Source organism: Patagioenas fasciata, chromosome 7 (assembly GCF_037038585.1).
Source record: "Patagioenas fasciata isolate bPatFas1 chromosome 7, bPatFas1.hap1, whole genome shotgun sequence".
Taxonomy (NCBI): domain Eukaryota; kingdom Metazoa; phylum Chordata; class Aves; order Columbiformes; family Columbidae; genus Patagioenas; species Patagioenas fasciata.
This window is the reverse complement of record NC_092526.1, coordinates 18,554,565-18,575,029: the sequence shown is the minus strand read 5'-3', so window position 1 is coordinate 18,575,029 and position 20,465 is coordinate 18,554,565. Positions and strand designations below refer to the sequence as shown.

The window sequence follows — 20,465 nt, the reverse complement described above, 5'->3', positions numbered from 1 at the left end:
TGTCAGCACCTTTGACACTAGTAGTTTAATCTTTCAGTGTGACCTGCTGCACCTCTTCAATTAGTTTCTTACCCACTAATACAATTTTTACATTAGAACAGTTTAATAAATTCCCACTGCTGTATCATATAAAATGCTTCAATTCAAAAAAAAAAAAAAATAGATCCACTAGTTTTTCTTTGTCAGAAAAACAAAAATCAATTATCTGATTAAATAGCATTATTAAGTTAGTCTCACATGATACATTATTATATTGCATTTTATCCAATTTTCCACTTAGCTCCAAGTCTACAATTATTCTTTCTTTCAAATATTGTTCTAAACCTTGCACAGCTCTGAAATCTATCAGGCCCCTGTTTGTTCTGACCATTTTTATCATTTCTTGAATAGTGTTGCTGTGTTTGCTATAATACAACAATGTTCCTGACAGATTTACATACAGAATTTACCATACCCATGAAATGCAGGTTCTTTCAGCTTTCTAGGATGGAAATTATCGTACTCTCTTACACAGATGAAGCACTTCCACTCCTGCCTTCATTTTTAATTCAGTGCTTTCACTGCCATCTCCTCCTTTTCTGAGAGTCAGCCCCTCCAAGTCAAATGCTGTATGAAATTTTTGGATGCAAACTGAAAAGGATCATTTATCTTGACTAGTTCTTTCTGCATGGCAGCCCCACTCTTTGTTTTCATCTGATTTCTAAAGCTAAAGAAACTTTTACTATTAGCAATTATACTTCACTCTTGTATTTTCTGAGCTCCAAAAATATAGTTATCTTGGCTGATTTTTCCTGCCCTTTTTCAACAATCTCATTTTGTTTCTGTTAAATGCTTTTGATTCTTTAGTTCCCAAATGACAACTGAAAAGTCTGTACATACAGACAAGCTCAGTCTGAATAGAAATCTCTTTATTTCACCTATTATTTTCAAATTCTATCTTGATTAAGTAAAAATGTTACTAAAATGTTATCATTTTTCAGTAACCAAGTTCTTAAATGGTTTGCAAAGGGCTTTTTTCATTAAAGCTGCTGTTTCCCTGCTTAAAAATCTCATAAGCCACAGATTTTAAATCACGATAGATGCTAGAAGCTGATACCCTTCCTAGAAGAGGTCCTATGTATTCCTAATCAGTATGAGAACACTGCAGATGATTAACTTGATTAGATTTTCTCTCTATGAATATTAATAAGGTTATTTAGGAACACCACTACACTCATTTTGCAGCACAATCCCCATATGAGAATTTTCTACATGTAAAGATCTATATTTAGCATCTGTCTATGCCTCCTATGGACACATAAAGGAAGGGAAGGTCATAGAAAATTCTGTGGCCCTCTGGGAAAGCAGGAATTTGCAGCAAAATTAAAGGGAAAGCTAACAGACACATTCATGCCAAAAACCCCACAAAATCCTTTCCGAAGTTCCACAGATTTTATCCTACTGACACCAAAGACATGGTCCAGAGGCTTCTGGGCACCACTGAGGAACACTGTCAACAAACACTGGCAGGGAAAGAGAGAATTAAGGTTCTAAGAAGAAAAATGAAGCAAGGATTGCTGGGAAATGTGAAGTCTTAATGAGACTAAACAAGTCATCTCCTATTTAGGTGCTTAAGTAATAAATATTTAAAAAAAAAATCTGTTCCAATAATAACTTTTTTTAGCAGAAATGCCATCTAAATAGTCTTTTCACACTAATTTTGCAGAAACAAAATAATCCAACACTGAATATTTGAAGCCTCAAAATCAACTGTTCATTGATAGAATACGCAGAAGTTTTATTGCTCCAAAAGTAACCTCATTCCTTGCTTTAATCTTTTTATAACGGTAATTTTATCAATTTCATGAGGATTCAAACAGAACATAAAGTTTGAAACTTTCTTAAAATGATGAGCTAAAATATTAATAAACCCAGCAATTTTTAATTCAGATATATGATCTGTTTGCTTTGATTTTTTTCCCTTGATATTCATTCTGACCTATATTTCATAAATCCAGATGAAAACATTTGGCTCTGGGAAATGACAAATGCTCTTGTAATACTAGCAGTCTAAAGATTAAAATTATGGTTTTACTTAAGCTTTATGTCCAAAATCTGTTCCTGAGCTTCCTGCAGCTTTAAAATCATTCCTCAGTACACCAGCAACCAACAGCTAGAGAATTTTTGAAATGCATGAAAACACTCACCTTGCTGTCTCTCTCCACTCCGCATCCTCTCCTTCACGCCAACAAATTTCATCAAGCTCAGTAAAGAGATCATGAGGAATGTGTTCTTCATCATCATCTTCTGTTCCAAGAATAAACTGCACCCTTTGTGATGGGGTATCTGGGGAAAAATAAAAAAATAGAGTCCAGAACACCTTTTTTTTTTGCCCTGAGCAAGCAGATATCTAAAATTTCATGAGATTATCCAGACCCTTTCATCTATACCACTTACTGTCACACAGAAAACATTATTATAGTTGTGCTGTAAGAACACTTACATACAAACACCTTCAGATTGAGACCTCTTTATTTACTGTAGTTGTCTAGTCTGCTAATTAAACAAGCTCATCTAAAGATAGAATGGGATGTACAGAAGGAGTGACTACTGGAAGCTGGAATGGTACCACAGAAAAAAGGCAGTGCAGATAATAGCATAGATAGAGCTGATGGAGTCTTTTACTCCAGTGTTACAAAAACTACTTTTCCACATTATAAGTCTAAACCTACAGATCCAGCTCAGCTCACAAAGCTCATATACCAAATCTGCATTCTCTGTTTCACACAGCAGGAGAAGGAAACCAGAAGAAACCTCTCTAATGTCAATATACAACTGGAAACTTCAAAAATAATACATCAGTATCTACTACCCCCTGCCCCTTTGTCCACCGTTTCTACATGGCTGGACTGTTCCAGAGGAACAAAGTTTTTATCTGTCCCAACTCCCCCATTTTCTTCATACTGGTTGTGTTTTCTCTTTACATTCCTATTACCAGTTATTTTTCTTCATAACCTTTCGGTGCAGACCACTAGACATACTTTGGTGGCATACTATTATTTTCTCATATCACTCAGAAAATTTCCAGAACTCATAGAACACTTTAATATTCAGTGTTCATAGCTCAAATGTTGTAAGTTGAAAAAAGAAAAGGAGAGCAGAGAAGGAAAAAAAAGAAGGGCAAGGGCAAGAAGAGAGGGGAAGGGGAAGGGGGAAATATCTTATTTTCTTATTTAAATGCAAACCTCAAATGAACAAACTCTGGATGAAACCCAGTCTCTCTGGAAATACGTAGTTATTTTTTCTGCTAATGTATTTTAGATTTCTGAGAAGAACCAAAAGTCCTTTGTGAGAGCTGATAAGGACCAGGCTGCCAGTCAACTGAAAAATTGATTATCCAGTAGAACGACTCAGTGATTCCTTGAACATTGTCTAAATGAAGTTCTGTTCCACAACCATATTTGTAAGACAAGCTACAGTATTTCCCATCTAGCAAGTGAAGAGCATCACTGCACAAGATCCTCCAGCTCTCTGAATTTTGAAAAAACTGAGAAGATTGCAGACACTGAATGCTAGTTAAAGAGCAAATATAGCACTGATCAAAAATAATTAAATGGGCCACTGATACAAGAGATTAAATCGAGCAGCAGAGATAATTTTTTTTGGTAGTAGTAACTTGCTACAGCAACAAAACACAAACAATAGATGACAGTTTTCACCTGAGATCTATTTGCTTAAACAGAGTGTAAAGATATGGTACAGTGAAGCCTACTCCCTCCTGCACAAAGGAAATGAAACCCAGGAATAAATATGGGAGAAGGGGGAGAAAGAGATGGGTTCAGGTACCGCTAAGCTCTACAGCAGGGGTGTCAAACTCATTTTCACCAGGGGCCACATCAGCCTCGTGGTTGCCTTCAAAGGACCAAATGTAATTTTAGGACTGTATAAATGTAACTGCTCCTGCACTTACAGTCAATGAAAATGAGTTTGACACCCCTGCTAGGAAATGGAAATGCAAGGGGACTGCTAAGGGAACAGAAATTACTTTTGGTGATTAATTAAAGAACAGCAACAACCTCCTCCACTTCATCCTTTCTTTCATTACTCTTCTCTCTCACTGTATGGTCCTCTTTCTTCTTTAAGGCCATTTCAACCTCTGTTCTAGACCCCCTTCCAGCCTTTTCTTTTTTTCCTTTTTTTAACTCTTTATGTTCCTCATTTCCACATGTTGGTACATTCTAGAGAAAGATAAAGTAAATACAAACATCAAGATTTGATCTGAGACTAGAAAGTACATTCTGGTCAAGAAGTGTTCAACTTGTTAAGACGATTTCCCAGAAGGACAAAATTCAGCCAGATATGAACTTGCAAAGAACGAGTGCATTATGACTAGTGACAGAATATGGAAAACAAGCTACTTTGGTAGAGAGCTGGACTGCAGTGAGAATCTGAGAATAAGCATTGCCAGGAACATCATGTACTCTTGATAAAATCAGCACTAGAACTGATTTACAGCAACAGCTACAGTTAAGTAATAAATGAGTAGTGTTGCACAGCAAAGCTGCAGTTCAATGACAGTTCTGATAGCCATGCAAATGCACGCGTTCAGCATGGGAAGGAAAGCGGGGAGGATCAGAAACCTCTTGAAGTCAGGTGAGTAGTAACAAGGAAACACCTTATGGCTGTGATTTGCTCTTACTGGGTCTTCTGTGTAACATATAGCTACTTGACTGACAAATGTGAAGAATCTATGTAAGTGACCAAATGTGCACTAAATTCTCTTCTTCCTTATTAACACTCCAGTAAGACTAGCTGCCAGATTCTGGCCATCTTTGTTTGCTGCTATAATCTTTACTGCTGTCTGAGACCTGCAATCCACCAAGCTGGAAAGTAGGAAAAAAAAAAAAGTTATTGTTTGCTTATAGTATAATAATTTTATTTCAAGGACAAAACCCCATGAGAATTAAACAATAGTAACACAATAAAATTATAAAAAAAAAACAAGCAATACCACCCCACACACACCAGCTCTGTTGGTTCTGCTTCTAAAACCAAGTTAGCAGAATTACTCATGTGAGCAATGCCAGATGGATTTTGCTATTATTCATAGGAGTAATAAATACCAAATATGTCATTAATGTGTTATATGGAAAATGAGTAGCATGTGATTCAAAAACAGTATGAAAGAATACTTCAATTGCTGACTGTCAAACTGTGATAACTTAATTCTCAGTGTAGAAGCATAATGTTTGCAAACTCGGACACTCAATGTTTTTTGAAGTCTAGGAAAACAGAAACTGGCTTGAATATTATCTGCATCTATCCCTACTTCAAGTAGTACAGCCAGCATAAAAAAAAGTCCTTCATACTGCTATTTCTAAAAAGAGTTGAAAGTAATCTAGACTAAGCTAAAAAAAAAAAAAAAAAAAAAATTTAGTGGGACTAATTTGTTACTTTAGTATTTCTATCACTGCAGTTGTTCTATATCAGAGCACAGAGATATTAGAAGCAACGTGAATTTAAAATTTCACAATAAGCAGCTGATGAATCTCCCAAGTAAATGGCTCCTCACCAACCAGTTCAGGAAATCCTCCAGGACCAGCTGGGACTGGGCAAAGTCTGGTACATGACGGGAGCAGGAGCACCGTGAACAATCACCCGCACTTGGCTAATGAGCCATCTCAGCCAGGACAAGCTGAAGCAGCTTTCTGCTCACTGTGGCTCCACCAGCCCATAGGAGCCTTCTGCCCAACTCTGTGTTATACCTGATTTTCTCTGGGCTTGTGCAGCACTCACACAGACATCCAAACTACCTCTGATACCTCAAATTCATTGTATACATGGAAAACTTGAGTATTCCAAGTTTTAAAATCTGTATGACACCACTGCACTACTAAAAGAGCAAAACTGAGGACCTGGTGGACACCTTATCATCAAAAGCACAAATTCACCCTGTGATTCAGTGCTGCTGAAAGGAAGCAGCCCTGCAGCAACCTGACATACTGCTCACTATGACTCTTAAGTCATTAACGTCCCTAAAACAAAAGCAGAGTATGGGCAAAGACATGCCAAAACAGGCAAACTGAAAGCCAGGACTGCTAATAACCTAATTCCCTGACGGCTACGGGGAAAGCTGCTCCCTGGAACAGCACTGAGTGCAGGCAGGGGGAACGGTGGCCAACATCACCATCCTGCCTTGCAAAACACATGTAGGAAAGAACTATAACTGGCATTTCCGTCATTTAAACCATCCCCAAGTGCAACTACAATTCTGGGTCAGGACTGGTCCCTCCTGTCTAAGCAAACAAGGTGAAATCAAGAGTTGGGGTGAGAGACAAGAAAGCAGGATCATTCTCAGTCCCTCCACAAAAATTCAGCCCAGCAAATAACCTGCTTCACTGCACCATTCAGAGTGATCCACATCTCCTGCTCAGTGCATGCCAGGATCTCTCCTGAGAAAAACTGTCCTGTCATCAGGCAGAACTGCACGCAATCTGTCCAAGCCATACCACACCACAAGCAGAAACGCAGCCTTGAATACATATAAAATGTATTCCAAATTTTGTCTTCTGCACTACATAAACTCTAGAAAGGGTACAATAACATATTTCTGGTAACACTATGTTAGCTCAATTGTCAGAACAGGTTTATATGTACCCCTTTAAGGTCTGAGGGTAGCTACCAAATACAGTCACTTGAGTCCTTTCATTATAATTCGTTCAAGAGAACTCCCCCTTGCAATTCCCTTTTTTGCTTGCACCACCTTCAGACAGCCTTTTCTGAACTGAGCATACAGTCTTCTGCTAAGTTCACCTCCAGGGCTGGTCAGCTTTCCTTGCCACATCCAATATCATGAATCACAAATTTAAGCCTCTTTAAATCTAGACATTATTAAAGACAGATTTCTTAAAAGAACTAATCAAACCTTGCACAAGCCCCAACACTGTCTAGTCCTAGAAGATGCCACAGGAGGCTGAAGTCAAACCCCAGTCCTCACAGCTGTGTTCACTTCACCATCATAATACCTGAGAGCAGAAGTCTTCCTATTCCACCCCATTTTAAAATAGAAACATAAATATTTTTAACTCATAAGTCCAAGAGAGCTTTTTCACTAGTTACAGGCAAAAAACAGACATAAAAAAAAAAAAAAACAAAAAACAGAAAATTGCCACTAAAATCCACGTACATACCAAGCAAGTGCAACCTGGTCAGCCAAGGTGCCCCCATGATCCCCAGCACTGATGGAGCTGACCCAGCCAGCTTATGGCCCTGCAGCCCTCTAGAACTGGCACCCATTGCCCTCCCAGCAAACAGCACCAAGGAGCTGCTCAAGGCTAGAAACAGCTTTTTTTGCCAAACTAGTTTTAACTTGCATCAGTTCCCTAATTTTATTCACAGACCAGACACAATACTTGCCCCACAAGGAAAGCTGTGGAAGAGTTTAAAGGGGGCATGAAACTAGGGTCGTAATTACAACAACATTTCAGCTGGGAACAGTAAACCTCTTCAATAAAGCAAATAGTACTACTGCATTTTTAACTAGAGTGGATAATTTCACTGTATTTCTCCTTTTCTTCCACAAAAATATGAGGCAAGATGGTGGAAAACTAGATCTTGAAATTATTTAGCTCACAATTTTTACTACCCAAAAAAAGCCTCTCCATGAGCAAGCCACGTAATCTGCAAATCATGCAATTCACAGGCACATCATTACGGCAAAATGGAAACATCTTGTATAACTCCATCTCATGAAGAGGCAACAGAAAGACAGCGAGAATGAGGTGTGGTAAAACAAAAATGAAACATGAGTAACTGATCTGTGCCCCCAAAATGACAGAACTACTTTTTATTCCACTAACTACATATTCTACATGTTATTTGTCTACAAACTCTGAATCTGCATACTGAGAACACTTGGGTTATTTTTGAAAAGTGACAGTAGGAGATCAAAAAAAAAAAAGCTCATGAGCTGCCATCGGAATGTTCTAAAAAAATCTATTATCTGCAGAAACTTTGCCTCAGAAAGTAGTTGGTACAGCTTTCCCAGTCAGGGTTCAAAGGGATTACAAGGAAGCTCCCGGCCATGTGCATTACAGTTTCATACAGGTGTTTCCTAGCCATGTTGATACAAAGAAAACAGATAAGAAATAATTGTTTTTCACTGGATAGGAACCTGCAGAGGCCCACAGCACTACATGCACCACACAGCTCCTTGAATGCAGTGATAGCAGAACAAGATCTGCACCTAAAGGAACTTCACAGATGAAGTTATAAATCATACAGTTATAAATTAGGACAAAAAATAATGCTTCATCCCACGCTTGGTTAACTGAGCAGTCTGTAGCACTTCATGTCTGAGTATTTCAGGCCTTTACTTCCAGCATCTATATTATTCAGTTGTTGCATCTTTGGGTTTTATTATACCTCCTTTCATACTTCACTGCTTCAAAACACTACTAATTTATTCTCTTGTGTCACAAAAATCCTAATGTATTTTTCTTACTTACATCAAAGCACTGTTTTCTGTCAGCTGGTCTCACAGTGCTTATTTTCTCTATCTTTATTCTTGCACCTGCTCGTTGAAATGTTTTTTCTTTCCCCTCCTCCCCTCCCAGTTCCCAAGAATACAGTCTCCTCCTATTCAGCAGAAATGCATTAAAAGGTGTCTATGAAGAGAGGGACTTAAGCATTTCTGAGTGTTCAATTAAATCAGAATGATTCATAAATTAAGGGACTATTTTGCATCTGCTCTCCCTCACACTGAGTTACACATCCAGAGTAGGAAGCGTGTCTGTCTTCTTTGCAACTTCGTTCAGTCTCTGGGTGCGATTACAAGCCTGCAGTCATGGGGAATGAGGAGCTATGAGGTGTTACTGAGATTGAGTGGATTCAGATTTAGTGTGGGAAGTATCTGTTGCTCCCTCTGTGTAAATAAAGCATAGAAAAGCTATGCTTAGATTCTCTCTAAAAGCAATGCTTTTCCCCTGGCAGCACAACAACCTGTCTGAAACTCCTATGAGGAAAATGCATAATAAAAGCAAGGATGTGGATACGGACTACAATTAATCCCTGTATACTTTTGCCTGCCTGCTCTGACTGTACTTAACCTCTCCATCACTGTATAATTCCCAGATTCACCTTCACAAGGAAAATTCATTGCACTGTTATCTATGTGAGACCACATTTCTGCCTGGACGGACAGTCAAACTCTGGTTCTCTGACCAAACTTCCAGGAGTCAGATAGCCAAGGGGAAGAATCCTCAAATTTTACTATTTAGATATTATTTCAGGGTAGAAAAATCAGGTATTTCCACATTTTTCTGAATTTTTGGTAGTTCTGTCTTTGGCTCCTTCTGAATTGTTATCACTAAAGCATTTTGAAGAGGATCTTCAGGATTTTGGATCCAGAGAAGACTTGTGTGTTTCTGGCCCACATCTTGTCTGTCCTGGACTTTATAAAAGTAATAATTTATGTGATGTGACCTACAAACCCTTTCAGTGGTAGGTATAATACCTTTACAAGTGATAATGTGATTCACAAAACTACAGTCCTGTACTTATTTCAAACAAGTACACTTGTAGACAGGTGCTTTGAACACCAACTTACAAATGCACTCCAAAACCATCTTTTTCGTATTACTGCTATTCCACTCCTGGAGCTCTCTTGAACATAGACTGGTTTTCATTTAACACTGCATTGCATTGAACATTGTATTGTATGCACAACTGTCACAGATTATTAAGGACACATTCAGCCAGCTAGTTTCTTCTTTTTTTTCCTTTACTTTTGACATTAGGAGGGACACAAGCCTAGATCTCCAGAAGTTCAAAGAACAGAGCTAAGTTCTCAGCCAAAATGTGTCACATACTGGCACTTCAATAAAACCAGATGACTCAACAGAAGACATTGCTTCATAGTTTAAGATATCTCACTTCTTGGCTGATGTAACTTTCAATTGTTTCTTTTTAATCTGACATTATATGTATATATGCATATTCTTTTTGAAAAATATTTTAATAATTTATGAACTTCATTGTTTTCCAAGAAACCGGTTTCAATATCGTATTGGGTCTTTGTACATTTGAAATACATTACAGAGAGAACCACCACAGCCAATTTTTTCTTCACTGTTCAGTGTTCAAAACATAACTCATATCTAAGTTTGAAAAAGTCTTGACTTTGTTTCATTCTCAGTGTAATTCATTGTGAAAAAATGAGTGTTTCAAACTCTTTACAATATATTTAACCATCAGCACTTAAAATCCGCTTGCTTCAAAGATTTCTACGTACATAATACAAACTTTGGATTAAAAGGAAGTCTTATAATTACTATTGTGTAACCTGAAATTACATTGGCACATTTCTCTCCTGATTTAAAAACATTCTTCTGTTGCACACTGTTTTCTATGCATGTTTCCAATATATTTTCAACACCTAGTAGAGCCTTGGACATTCCAGCACACGTGCTTTTTATTTTTGAACAGCAAATAATAGTCTCATGTTTTGAGACAAAGCTTGACTAGTTTATTCATTACTACCTTTTTCTGTTCTCTGTAATGTTATTTAATTTAAAATTTTGAGAGTTTTAGGGGGTTTGTATCACATTCATTTACTGAAAGGTACTTATTTTGTTTGCTCCCAAGTCCCCAGCAGACTCACCTCAAAATGGCATGTTACAGTGCCATGTAAGGAGAAAGACAAGCACAATCTGGATCACAGTTCATATCCGATCAAACATCACAGCTTCAGTAACATCGACGTTGTTACAAAACTAATTGTAAAGAACCACAATTCCTCTATGTTAACGTTTTAGGGGCAAATACTCCAGAGCCTCTCCAGTCTCTGCTGGTGCCATAAAGCACTCGCCCCCTCTCAGTGGTGGTGCAGTCTGCTGTTATTAGAACACACATGGACAGGCTCCTGCAGTGGCAGAAATTACTGAGGTTTCTCATGTACTGACTGCAACTTGCTGCTGCCCTTCTCCAGAGGAACAAATCCTGGCTCTCCAGCAGAGACTGGAGAGGCTCTGGTGGGTTTTCCAAAACCCTGCTGGTAATTGTGTCTGAGCTATAACAACACAGAACATGCATAATCATACTGTTGTTTATTATTAAAAGATTTATGCAAAAATAATAGTCAACTTACCAAAAGGAGGAGACTCTCTCCCATCTTCTAATCCTGAATCTCGCTCTCTGTCTCTCTTTCTGTGTTTATGTCCACGGTGCCTATGGCGTCGGTGACTTTTTCTTCCACCTAGTGGCACGTGAACTCCAATGAACAAAGTTCGATGGCCTATAGGTACAAAAAAATTACCTTTTAAAAAGGGGCTGTGGCAACATAGTATTAACCATAATCACGTTAATTGTATAATAATTATTATCATTGTGTCATTATATAATATTGGTTATTCTAATGCTAATAGTTGTAAAATCATTGATTACAATAACGATGATGTATCATCACAGATATACAACTTCTTGATAAAGGACAAAACTGCAGTATTGAAGTCCTTAAGATGCAGTGCCAGATTTGTATTTTTTTTCTTCCAATTTGCATCTCTGTGTGTGAACTTTCATTAAAGCCAGACAGGTGTTCTGTAAAATGTCTTCCAAAACACTAACATGAAGAGACACATGGACCTCTTTGCATTGAACATTTGGTAAAGTTGCTGTTTGCTTTGTGTGTACGGTAACTTTACAAAACTCGTTGTTTATGAGCGAAAACTTGACAGAATGCTTGTGGGAAATTCACTGAAGGGAGAGAGGAAAAAAGAGAGAGAGATTGAAAGAACAATAGAACATGACAGAAGCTAGACTGCAAAATCCCTACACAACTTCACATCATAAACACATCACGGGTAGCTTAGGGTGGGTGCTTTCATTTCTTCTAGTTTATTTTTTTTTAAATACATAAGAAGGCACACATTGCCATGCCTGCCACCATCTTCGAGCCTGAGGAATTTTATCTTGCTGATCAAGCCCAAAAGATTTAGCTCTCTTAGCTATGTGCGCTAACAGGATCCAGGCACAGTAAATCATTTAGAAGTGGGGAGGACACAGGGGAAATGCACAGAAAATACCACAAAATAAAACAAATAAGAAAGGATTCATGACTCACTACATGCAGGTCTCCTGCATTTACTCAGCAGAAAGACACAGTCCAGATTACTCATCTCAAATAACATCTATTTTCTCCTTGAAATGAGCATAACACAGCTAGTGGATAATTGCTGCTTGCTGTAATCGTTCAGCAGTGTCAATCATCTGAAAAAGGTCAAGAATATTAAGCTAAGATAGCACGTGATCTCTAATCCCATGGAGACTCCAGCAGGGGCAGAAAACACAGCAAGGCAGTAATTGTCACAATACATCAAAGCAACTCAAGGCTGACAGGAATTATCTGCAGAGGCAGGGCTAAAAAGCTCGAGAAAAGGCTCTGGACACCACACGAGTTACTTCCCCAGCTTTGATTCAGAGGAGACTAGAAAGCCGAGCATCGGGTTTTGGGAGACTGTTCTTATAGAGTCATGAGATATTTTGCAACCTCTGGTGCATAAAACAATGAAAAATATATTCCATAAAAATAATTCATTAAAAAGATACTGAAAGACAGCATTAATGTAGCACTCAGCACTTCCTTGTCCCTTACCTTGGCTAGGAAAAAAAAAAGGGGGGGGGGAGGGCTTACCCTTCCTAAGATTTCAATCATTTCCATAAGATTTCAATCATTTCCAGAGGTACAAATAGATTGCTTTTTTAATTTAGTAATTTAACACATTACTGTTGCTTTGTAATAGAAGTGGGCATGCTTATCTTAGTTTTGTGCCACTTCAATGCTCAGGTTGTACCTGCATCGGGAAATGAAGATTCAGGTTCACACTTCAATTAATGTCCAGGGCTGAATCCAGGACCTGAGTCCAGACTGTTCTTTATTCAACAGACTGGGAAACAGGCTCTAGAACGCCACAACATTCATGTGTGTCTGAACACCACAACAATTCTCCCTATACAGACAGAGTCTGTGGTATGAATTCTTTGCCATAGAAAAGACAGCTATGAAATATACTTTATTAATGTGAATACATCTTGCAGAGACATTTCTCAGGATAATACCTAAGTAGAAGGGTTGTTTGGGGTTACTGCATTTCAAAGAAGAAATTCTTCTTTACACCTAAATTTTATTTTAAGAACCCAATAGCAAATTAACCATCTAAAAAGGCAAGCTCAGAAAAGCAAATATTTTCTGCATAGCCCTTGAAAATGACAGATGTAACATCTAAAAATGGTTTTCAGAACCTGGCATTGTGGGTCTTTAAAACAGAAGCTTTTCCTAGCTCTATCTTATTTATTAAATAAACGGAAAGGAAGAGAAATGTAGTGGGATTTATAAAGCTTTCAAAGCATGCATTCAGTATAATTTATGGTGCTTGACAACTTAACTTAGGAACTTCTGAAAATGCCATTAGAATGGTCTGAATTGATGTGACATTGCAAGGGAAAATGGAGATGGAGGAAAAGGAATTGTAAATGTTTCCCTTAATTTAGAGGAATAAAGATCCTTTTAATGGAACACTAAGAGTACAGATATTTTTGCCCCAGTGACACCCATTCTCCTTCCAAACACAATTTTAGCAAAGAAAACACACTTACTTGGTAGGAAGAACACACATATGCATGTTCACCTCCCCATTGGCTCCACAGGCCCCGATGTTACACCAGGCGTGTGGGACTCAAGTGGGTATTTTAAGAGCTCCTGAGTAAACCAGCCAAGTTGCCTTATGTATAAAAACTGACTCTCCTGGATCACCTAATCATAGAATCATTTCGATTGGAAGAGACCTCAGGATCGAGTCCAACCATAGCCTAACCTAACTCAAGCACTAAACCATGTCCCTAAGAACCTCATCTAAATGCCTTTTAAATACCTCCAGGGATGGTGACTCCACCACCTCCTTGGGCAGCCTGTTCCAATGCTTGACAACCTTTTCCATGAAGAATTTTTTCTTAATACCCAATCTAAACCTCCCCTGGCACAACTTGAGGCCATTTCCTCTTGTGCTATCACTTGCTACTTGGGAGAAGAGACCAACACCCTCCATGCTACAATCTCCTTTCAGGTAGTTGTAGACGGCAATAAGGTCTGAATGTCCCTGAGTGCTAGATGCCGGCGGTGCCTCTGCCTGTGCTGCCATCCACACGGAATGAGCTGAATCTGCCTTGGGCACCTGCTGAGACAGGTGCCCTGAAGCCTCTTTTATGTATAGCCAGCTAGAGCTGAACCAAATGCAGTTTTCCATCCTCTCACAAATGAACAGTGAGGTAGAGACAGAAAACCAGCAGTCCACGTAGAGTTAAAAAAATTGCCTTTTTCCTTATAGGAGAAAAAGGGCTTATGGTGAATTGTGTAGGAGTAGAGAGTACATGACTCATGATCCGTTACTGTGGTGCAGCAGGGAGGCAGGGTTATGGTTTGCTCCAGTGACATTTTTCACCTTTTTGCCATGCTATAATTTGGAGGAACTGACAGGAAAGCCTCCACAAATTTTTTAGATCATACATGTAACTTATGTCCTAGGTTGAAATACAACAGAAATTATATAGAAAAAATTAAAACAAAATTCCTGGCCCAAGAAAGCATTAAGGACATATTGAACATGAAGGATAAGAGCATCTCACTGAAGTCATTAAAGTTAAAGACCTTTTAAAGAGCCCTGATCACTGGCCTCCCAACAAATCTCTCCTTCTAAGCAAACATTTTTCCAGGTTGTGTTTGGGCTGAAAAGTTTTTTTATCTGCACTTGTGTTCATTCCCGATTTTCCTACAATGCTACTGAGGAGTCCAGAGGGATTGTGTGTATGGTCTCAGGCCTTGCCAGACAACAGAAAAAAAGAGTCAGCAGACACAGAATGCAAAAGGACTCTCTCAGACACACATACACTCTCCACTGATGGAAAGTGAAGCTGTGGTTACTGAAGGGAAGAATTTGACCTATATTTCTAAATTAGCACCAAGCAAAAAAATTGCCAACTCAGTACTAGCACAACTGTATATGAAAAACTGAATATTTCCGTCTTCTGATGCTGTAATTTTGCAGCTTTCACCCATTATGGCAAGTTAGTTTATGCCAATTTAATTAATCAGAATTTCACAAGGTGAACTATTTGGAAATACTAGTCCCCACAAATAATGAAAAGGTTTCTTGTCAGTGAAACTCAGAGCAAAGTCAAACATCAAAACTCAAAGCTTATGATAAACGTAAGAACGTGGTGTTCAGCCAACACTAGGTGATAACTTGTTTGCTTTCATTATTTCATTATTCTTCATGTGAACTTTCAAAGAGATTTTGTAAAAATGTCCTGTAGAGTTATCCATGAATCTTCAAGGAGAACCATGTTTCCCATAAACATGGGAACACCTGGGAAGGGACAAGAGACCCATGCGAAGGGATGAACCAGGCAACTGCCAAGGCAAGAGTGCAAGGGCAACTCAGGAGAAAAGTGAGATCCAAAGGAATATTGAGAGATATGGGAAAAAGGAGACAAAACTAGATTAGAGGCACTACAGAAAGATGTGGTTTAGAAATGACAAATGGAACAAGCTAGAGTATGTAATACCTGGTAGGCAATAAAATGGAAGAATTCTGTTCTTGTAAAGCCAAAATGGTTCTTTTTAAGAGAGCTTTTTGGAGAGACCTCAGTTATACAACCATACCCAACATTACAGGCATAGACTAACCCGAATTTCTCTCCAACTCTTTATTTCCACAGCTGATATTCCACCACTCTAAATCTAATGAACATTGCCACAATGAGTATGAGGTAGGTCACAGTGAACATCGGGAAAAAAGGGGCCCCCAAGGGAAAGCAAGGCAAGGAAGCTTGGAGCAGGAGATCTGTACTGCTGAGGTAAAAAATTATTTGCAATCAGCTGTACCGTCCTGGCAGCCAAAGGGAGGGGAGATCTTGGTTGGTGCTCCTGTCTGACCAAGCAGAATTAGTAGCTGACTTGCTTCCACATGAGGGAAAGGCTGAATCAAGGCCAACAGGTTAATAAGATTTATGCTTTTTCAGTCCTGTGAGCTGCTAGATCCTATTAATCTTCAGGTAAATAATGTCGGTGGCAGACAGGTTCACTATTATGTTATTTCCATTAAAAATCTCCAGTATCTGGAGATAATCAGACTTTTAATAAATAAAAATGGAGATAAGAGTTCAATCACAATGAGTTTTTCCTATATTAATGCTAACTGTATATAATCAAAATTCCATTACAATAATTTTTATATTATTGTCACAAGCTAGAACAAATCTAAAAAGAAATAATAATTAAAATAATCATTTTTAAAAGAGAATAATTAAATACTCTAGGATTTATCCTTTTTTGGTCATCTACTAGCAAAATTAATCTTCATGCAGGTTGTTAAACACAAAACATCTCTACAAACATATTTCAAATTATTTTTGGTTTAGTAAGTTTAAATGCCCAGCTTCTGCATCATATTCAGTGTTGTACTAGTGATGTTCACTTCCCAATTTAGCTTGAAGTCTTTTGTGACTTTCAGTAATCAGTCCATGTAATGTAAACTCTGTCAAAGGCATCAGAAAGCATATTCTGAGGTGCAATGATTTCTCTATTGGATATGGTGTTTTATGTGTCCTGAGAGACATTAAAGATGGTAAACTTGATTTCCCACAAGACAAGTTTTTCCCACACTCTTAGGCAGATAAAATGTATGAAACATAAAAAGCTTAAGCAAAATCTTGGCTTCTCTGAATCAAGGATCATTTTGCAATTTCCTCCAAAAGACCCAGAATTCATCCCTGATTCATGCCTGGACCTCCACCAAGATCCTTTCTCCAGCCATCTCCCTACTGAATCTGCTCCTCAAACCTGGTCACAGCAGCTCTGAAATCCTGCCACAAGAATCCAGGATCTGCAGCTGACCATCTGTACCAAGAACAGCCCAGAACAGTCATTTTCACTCTCAGCTGATATGATGGGAATAAGCAAATGACCTTAGAGCGCACTCAGTGCCAAACCTTTTGCATTATCTGTATAGTCCAAAGGTCTCAGCACATGATCTGAGAGAACCAGACATCTCCAAACACATACAGATCAATTCAAATACTTTTAGTCTATGAGAGAAAAAGTAGGCATATACCCATTTTGTCAGGAAAGCGTTACTATTGAACACACATTGAAGCAATTGTAGACAGTCAGACATGACAACAGGGAGTAAGCTGAGTGCTACTGATTGTTGATGTGCATGTCTGTTTATGAGAAGGTGCACACCTGCTCCCAGTACAGGTACAACCTGTCCTTTTGCAATTAGGTACTTTAGTATACAGAATCAGTGCCTGATTCTCATTTAGGAATTCCAGCACTGATAAAAATAAGAGCATATTTATTTCCGTAGGAATTTTGTCTGTACATACCTTGAAAGATAACGCACAATATATGTGACTATAATCACGGGAGACAGGCTTCTTGCTTTGCTTTTAGAGTGCTTTCTCTGTCCTTTCATTAATGCAACAGTTGGACAAATGACCTGTTTGGTATCAGTGACTGATCTGGACCTTACTGCTCAGGAAAAATGAATTATGTGGAAAAAATCATTCATGCTGAAAATCTGAATGCCAAAGCGCTGCAAACAATTCACCTCTGAGACACTACAAAGCTTAAGCAAAAGGATACAATTTGAAGTACACACTGCAAGTATCACTACTGGCACTAAGACGAGCACCACATCTCTTCTGTTCCCATACATACTGCAGTTCCTCTCCACAGATTTTTATTACACTTCTCAGGGAAAGAAAACACTAATCTAGAGAGATTGAGGCAAACTCTGGTCTTGTGGATGTTCTTCCAAGCAGCATTAATCACCATGATATTTTCATGCTTTCAACAAGATACGTACTTGCTATATATTTGCACAATTGCTGCCCCAGAATATGCAAATACAAGTATTTGCTGGACCAAGAAATTTCAGATGGAAATTCTGGTACACATTTAAATCAGCATTTCTGATATTTGAATGTTGAGAGCCTAAAATTAAAAAATAGCAAAATACTTATGATTTTAAGATTTCATCAGAAGAAACTGAATACTGATTTTCAGACTTAAACAAATCTTATTTCTTTGTATGAATTGCAGTTTTTGAAATGTTGCTGATATGGTGCTATTGAAACTTCAGCCCTGTCAAAACTAGGGTTTGCTAAAATATTCAGTAGCTAGCTATTTACATTTTTTAAACATAAACCCTATTAAATGTCTGTCAAAGCTAGTTATATAATACATATTAATTATCTGATATGATTTTTACTAAGCTACGCAATTAGCACTTGATTAGATAATTTCATATTTTATAGTTATGTCATTAGGAAAAAGGTAAGTTTTCAGCAAAACTCAACACCGGATAAGAATAAGACAGTGACATTTGTGAGTCATATCCACTGTTTCCAGATGGAAAAGTGCCTGGATGTGCTATGAAACAAATGGAAAAGCTATTAACAGCAACAGGATATTAAAATTTACAATCTCTTCAAATCTTTTTATGTCACTTGGTATTTCTGGATGCAGTGATTATATATTTAAAGACACACTGATCTGATCTTGGAGTGGACATGAAATTTATCTGAGAAAGCTAACTGCATTATGAAGGATTCTACATTGAATAATTGTTTTGTCAGAACATTATGAAGCAGTGTGATTTTATTTTAAAGAAAAGCAGGCTCATTGGCTAGCTACAGAATTGTTCAGTGTTCTAAACAATTTGAATTGATGGACAGATTGGGGGTCACCATCATGTTCCAATTTCTATTTATAACATCCTAGGAACATCGTAGTAATTCTGATTGCCTTAATACTTGAATGTGACTGAACTTACAGATGTCACTCTCCAGAAAGTTGTCTGTTTTTATAATGACGGGTCACCTTGCCATCATCAGTAAAATGACTCAGCAAAAGGCCATTTTTGGGGGCAGGCTCACCCCACAAAAATCTCTGTGAATCAGTATCATGGAGAACAGAAGGAAGGGAGCTCCCATTCTTCTCTCAGGTGTTTCTCTAAGGACACCAAATACAATACTTTCATTTTGTCTGAGGATGTGATCAAGGGACTGAAGACTACAGAAGACCAAGTACAAGATTCAAAAAGGGGGTTGTGTGCCTAAGTCCAAAATTGTCTGGCAGCCTGATCCACTGGCAGACACTTAACCATGGAGACACCGAAACCCTGAATGCCACCCTGGAAACATCTTACCTGAGATCAACACCTGCATGTGCTCAGACTTGCCCCAGACTGAGTGGAGAGCTACCTACCTCACACATGCTACAATGTATGACATTTTCCATCCTTCTGTGAGAGAGTAACTCATACAAACTGACAGCCAGGCCCCTCTCAAAATGCAGCTGTGTCTGCTTTTTGAGGCACTGCTGAGGGAAGCAGTAACAGGGAGTTGCTGTGTATCATCATGTCAACGTTCACACTAAATTGTCAATATGGCCATCACACAGCACATAATACAAAATTCAGCCAGAGAGAAAAGGGGAAGGCTAGTTCCTGTGACTTTGTATGACAAAAAACTTTCTATGTCCCACCACAAGAAGCTAACAATTAAAATCGGCATTTCCAGTGTCAGGGATGGCATATCACATGTGCAACAGAAATACAGTTTTATCCAATAGTTGTGATGTGGACAGTCACACACCTCAATGAAAGAGTGTAAGTACAGTAGTAACCAGAATTAGTTTGGGATCTACCAAACAAACCGAAATGTTACTCTTTTCAGAGACCACCTGAATTATCAGGTCACTATCATGAAACAGGTCTTAAAACTTCTTACTTTCTTCTACTTGGTGACTTCAGGTGTTTTCTGCAGTGTATATCATCAGGTATCTAACCAGTCTCTGACACTCCAGAATGTTTTTGTTCAGCTGAAGATGTGGCTAAGCAACTACGTGAGGATTGTAAAGCAGGTGTAGAAGCCATTAGAAATAATAAATCATCAGTCCTGTTTGCATTTACACATTTGGAAACATAAAGGTAGAAAGACTTATCCGAAGTCATACATGCACATTTACAGGACTTGATTTTAGATTACTAAAAACTGGCAAACTCTTTCTACCATCATCTACATCTGAGCAGGGCTGTCAGAAATGTGTAACATCTCTCTTTTTAAAATAAATTACGAGATTCTACTATCTTGTTCACTTCTGCATCCCTGCTCAAATCAGTAAGTTTACACAATGGAATTGCATTTCAGCACTTTCAGAAGAAAGAGAGAACGTAATACAGAGAAAAATAATCTCTCACCTTCTAGATCTTCCTTTTCAAAATGTGTTTTGAGAATGGAGCGAGTTCCACCTCTGTCCACAACAGCCTCTTCATCATTTCTCTGCAAAACAGAACAAGGGCCAGGTAAGCTGCTTCTCATTTGGAAACTATTGGCAAGATTGTATAGTACTATGAAACAAACGTGCTTTT

The 20,465-nt window shown here is 38.3% G+C and overlaps 1 protein-coding gene across 12 annotated transcripts in view; it reads right to left on the bottom strand.

The window, feature by feature from the left end:
- The window catches only part of SLC4A10 (solute carrier family 4 member 10), a 170,205-nt gene that overhangs the window by 70,692 nt on the left and 79,048 nt on the right, over positions 1 to 20,465 (bottom strand). For all 12 annotated transcript variants that reach the window (XR_011739980.1, XM_071810968.1, XM_071810970.1 and 9 more), the window contains 3 exons: positions 20,295 to 20,376; positions 11,126 to 11,272; positions 2,187 to 2,325 (listed from right to left, as the gene is read on the bottom strand). Coding sequence is in view for 10 of the 12 variants with exons in the window: in XM_071810968.1 (XP_071667069.1) it covers positions 2,187 to 2,325; positions 11,126 to 11,272; positions 20,295 to 20,376 (368 nt within the window). In the remaining 2 variants the exon portion in view is untranslated. The remainder of the gene's footprint in view (positions 1 to 2,186; positions 2,326 to 11,125; positions 11,273 to 20,294; positions 20,377 to 20,465) is intronic.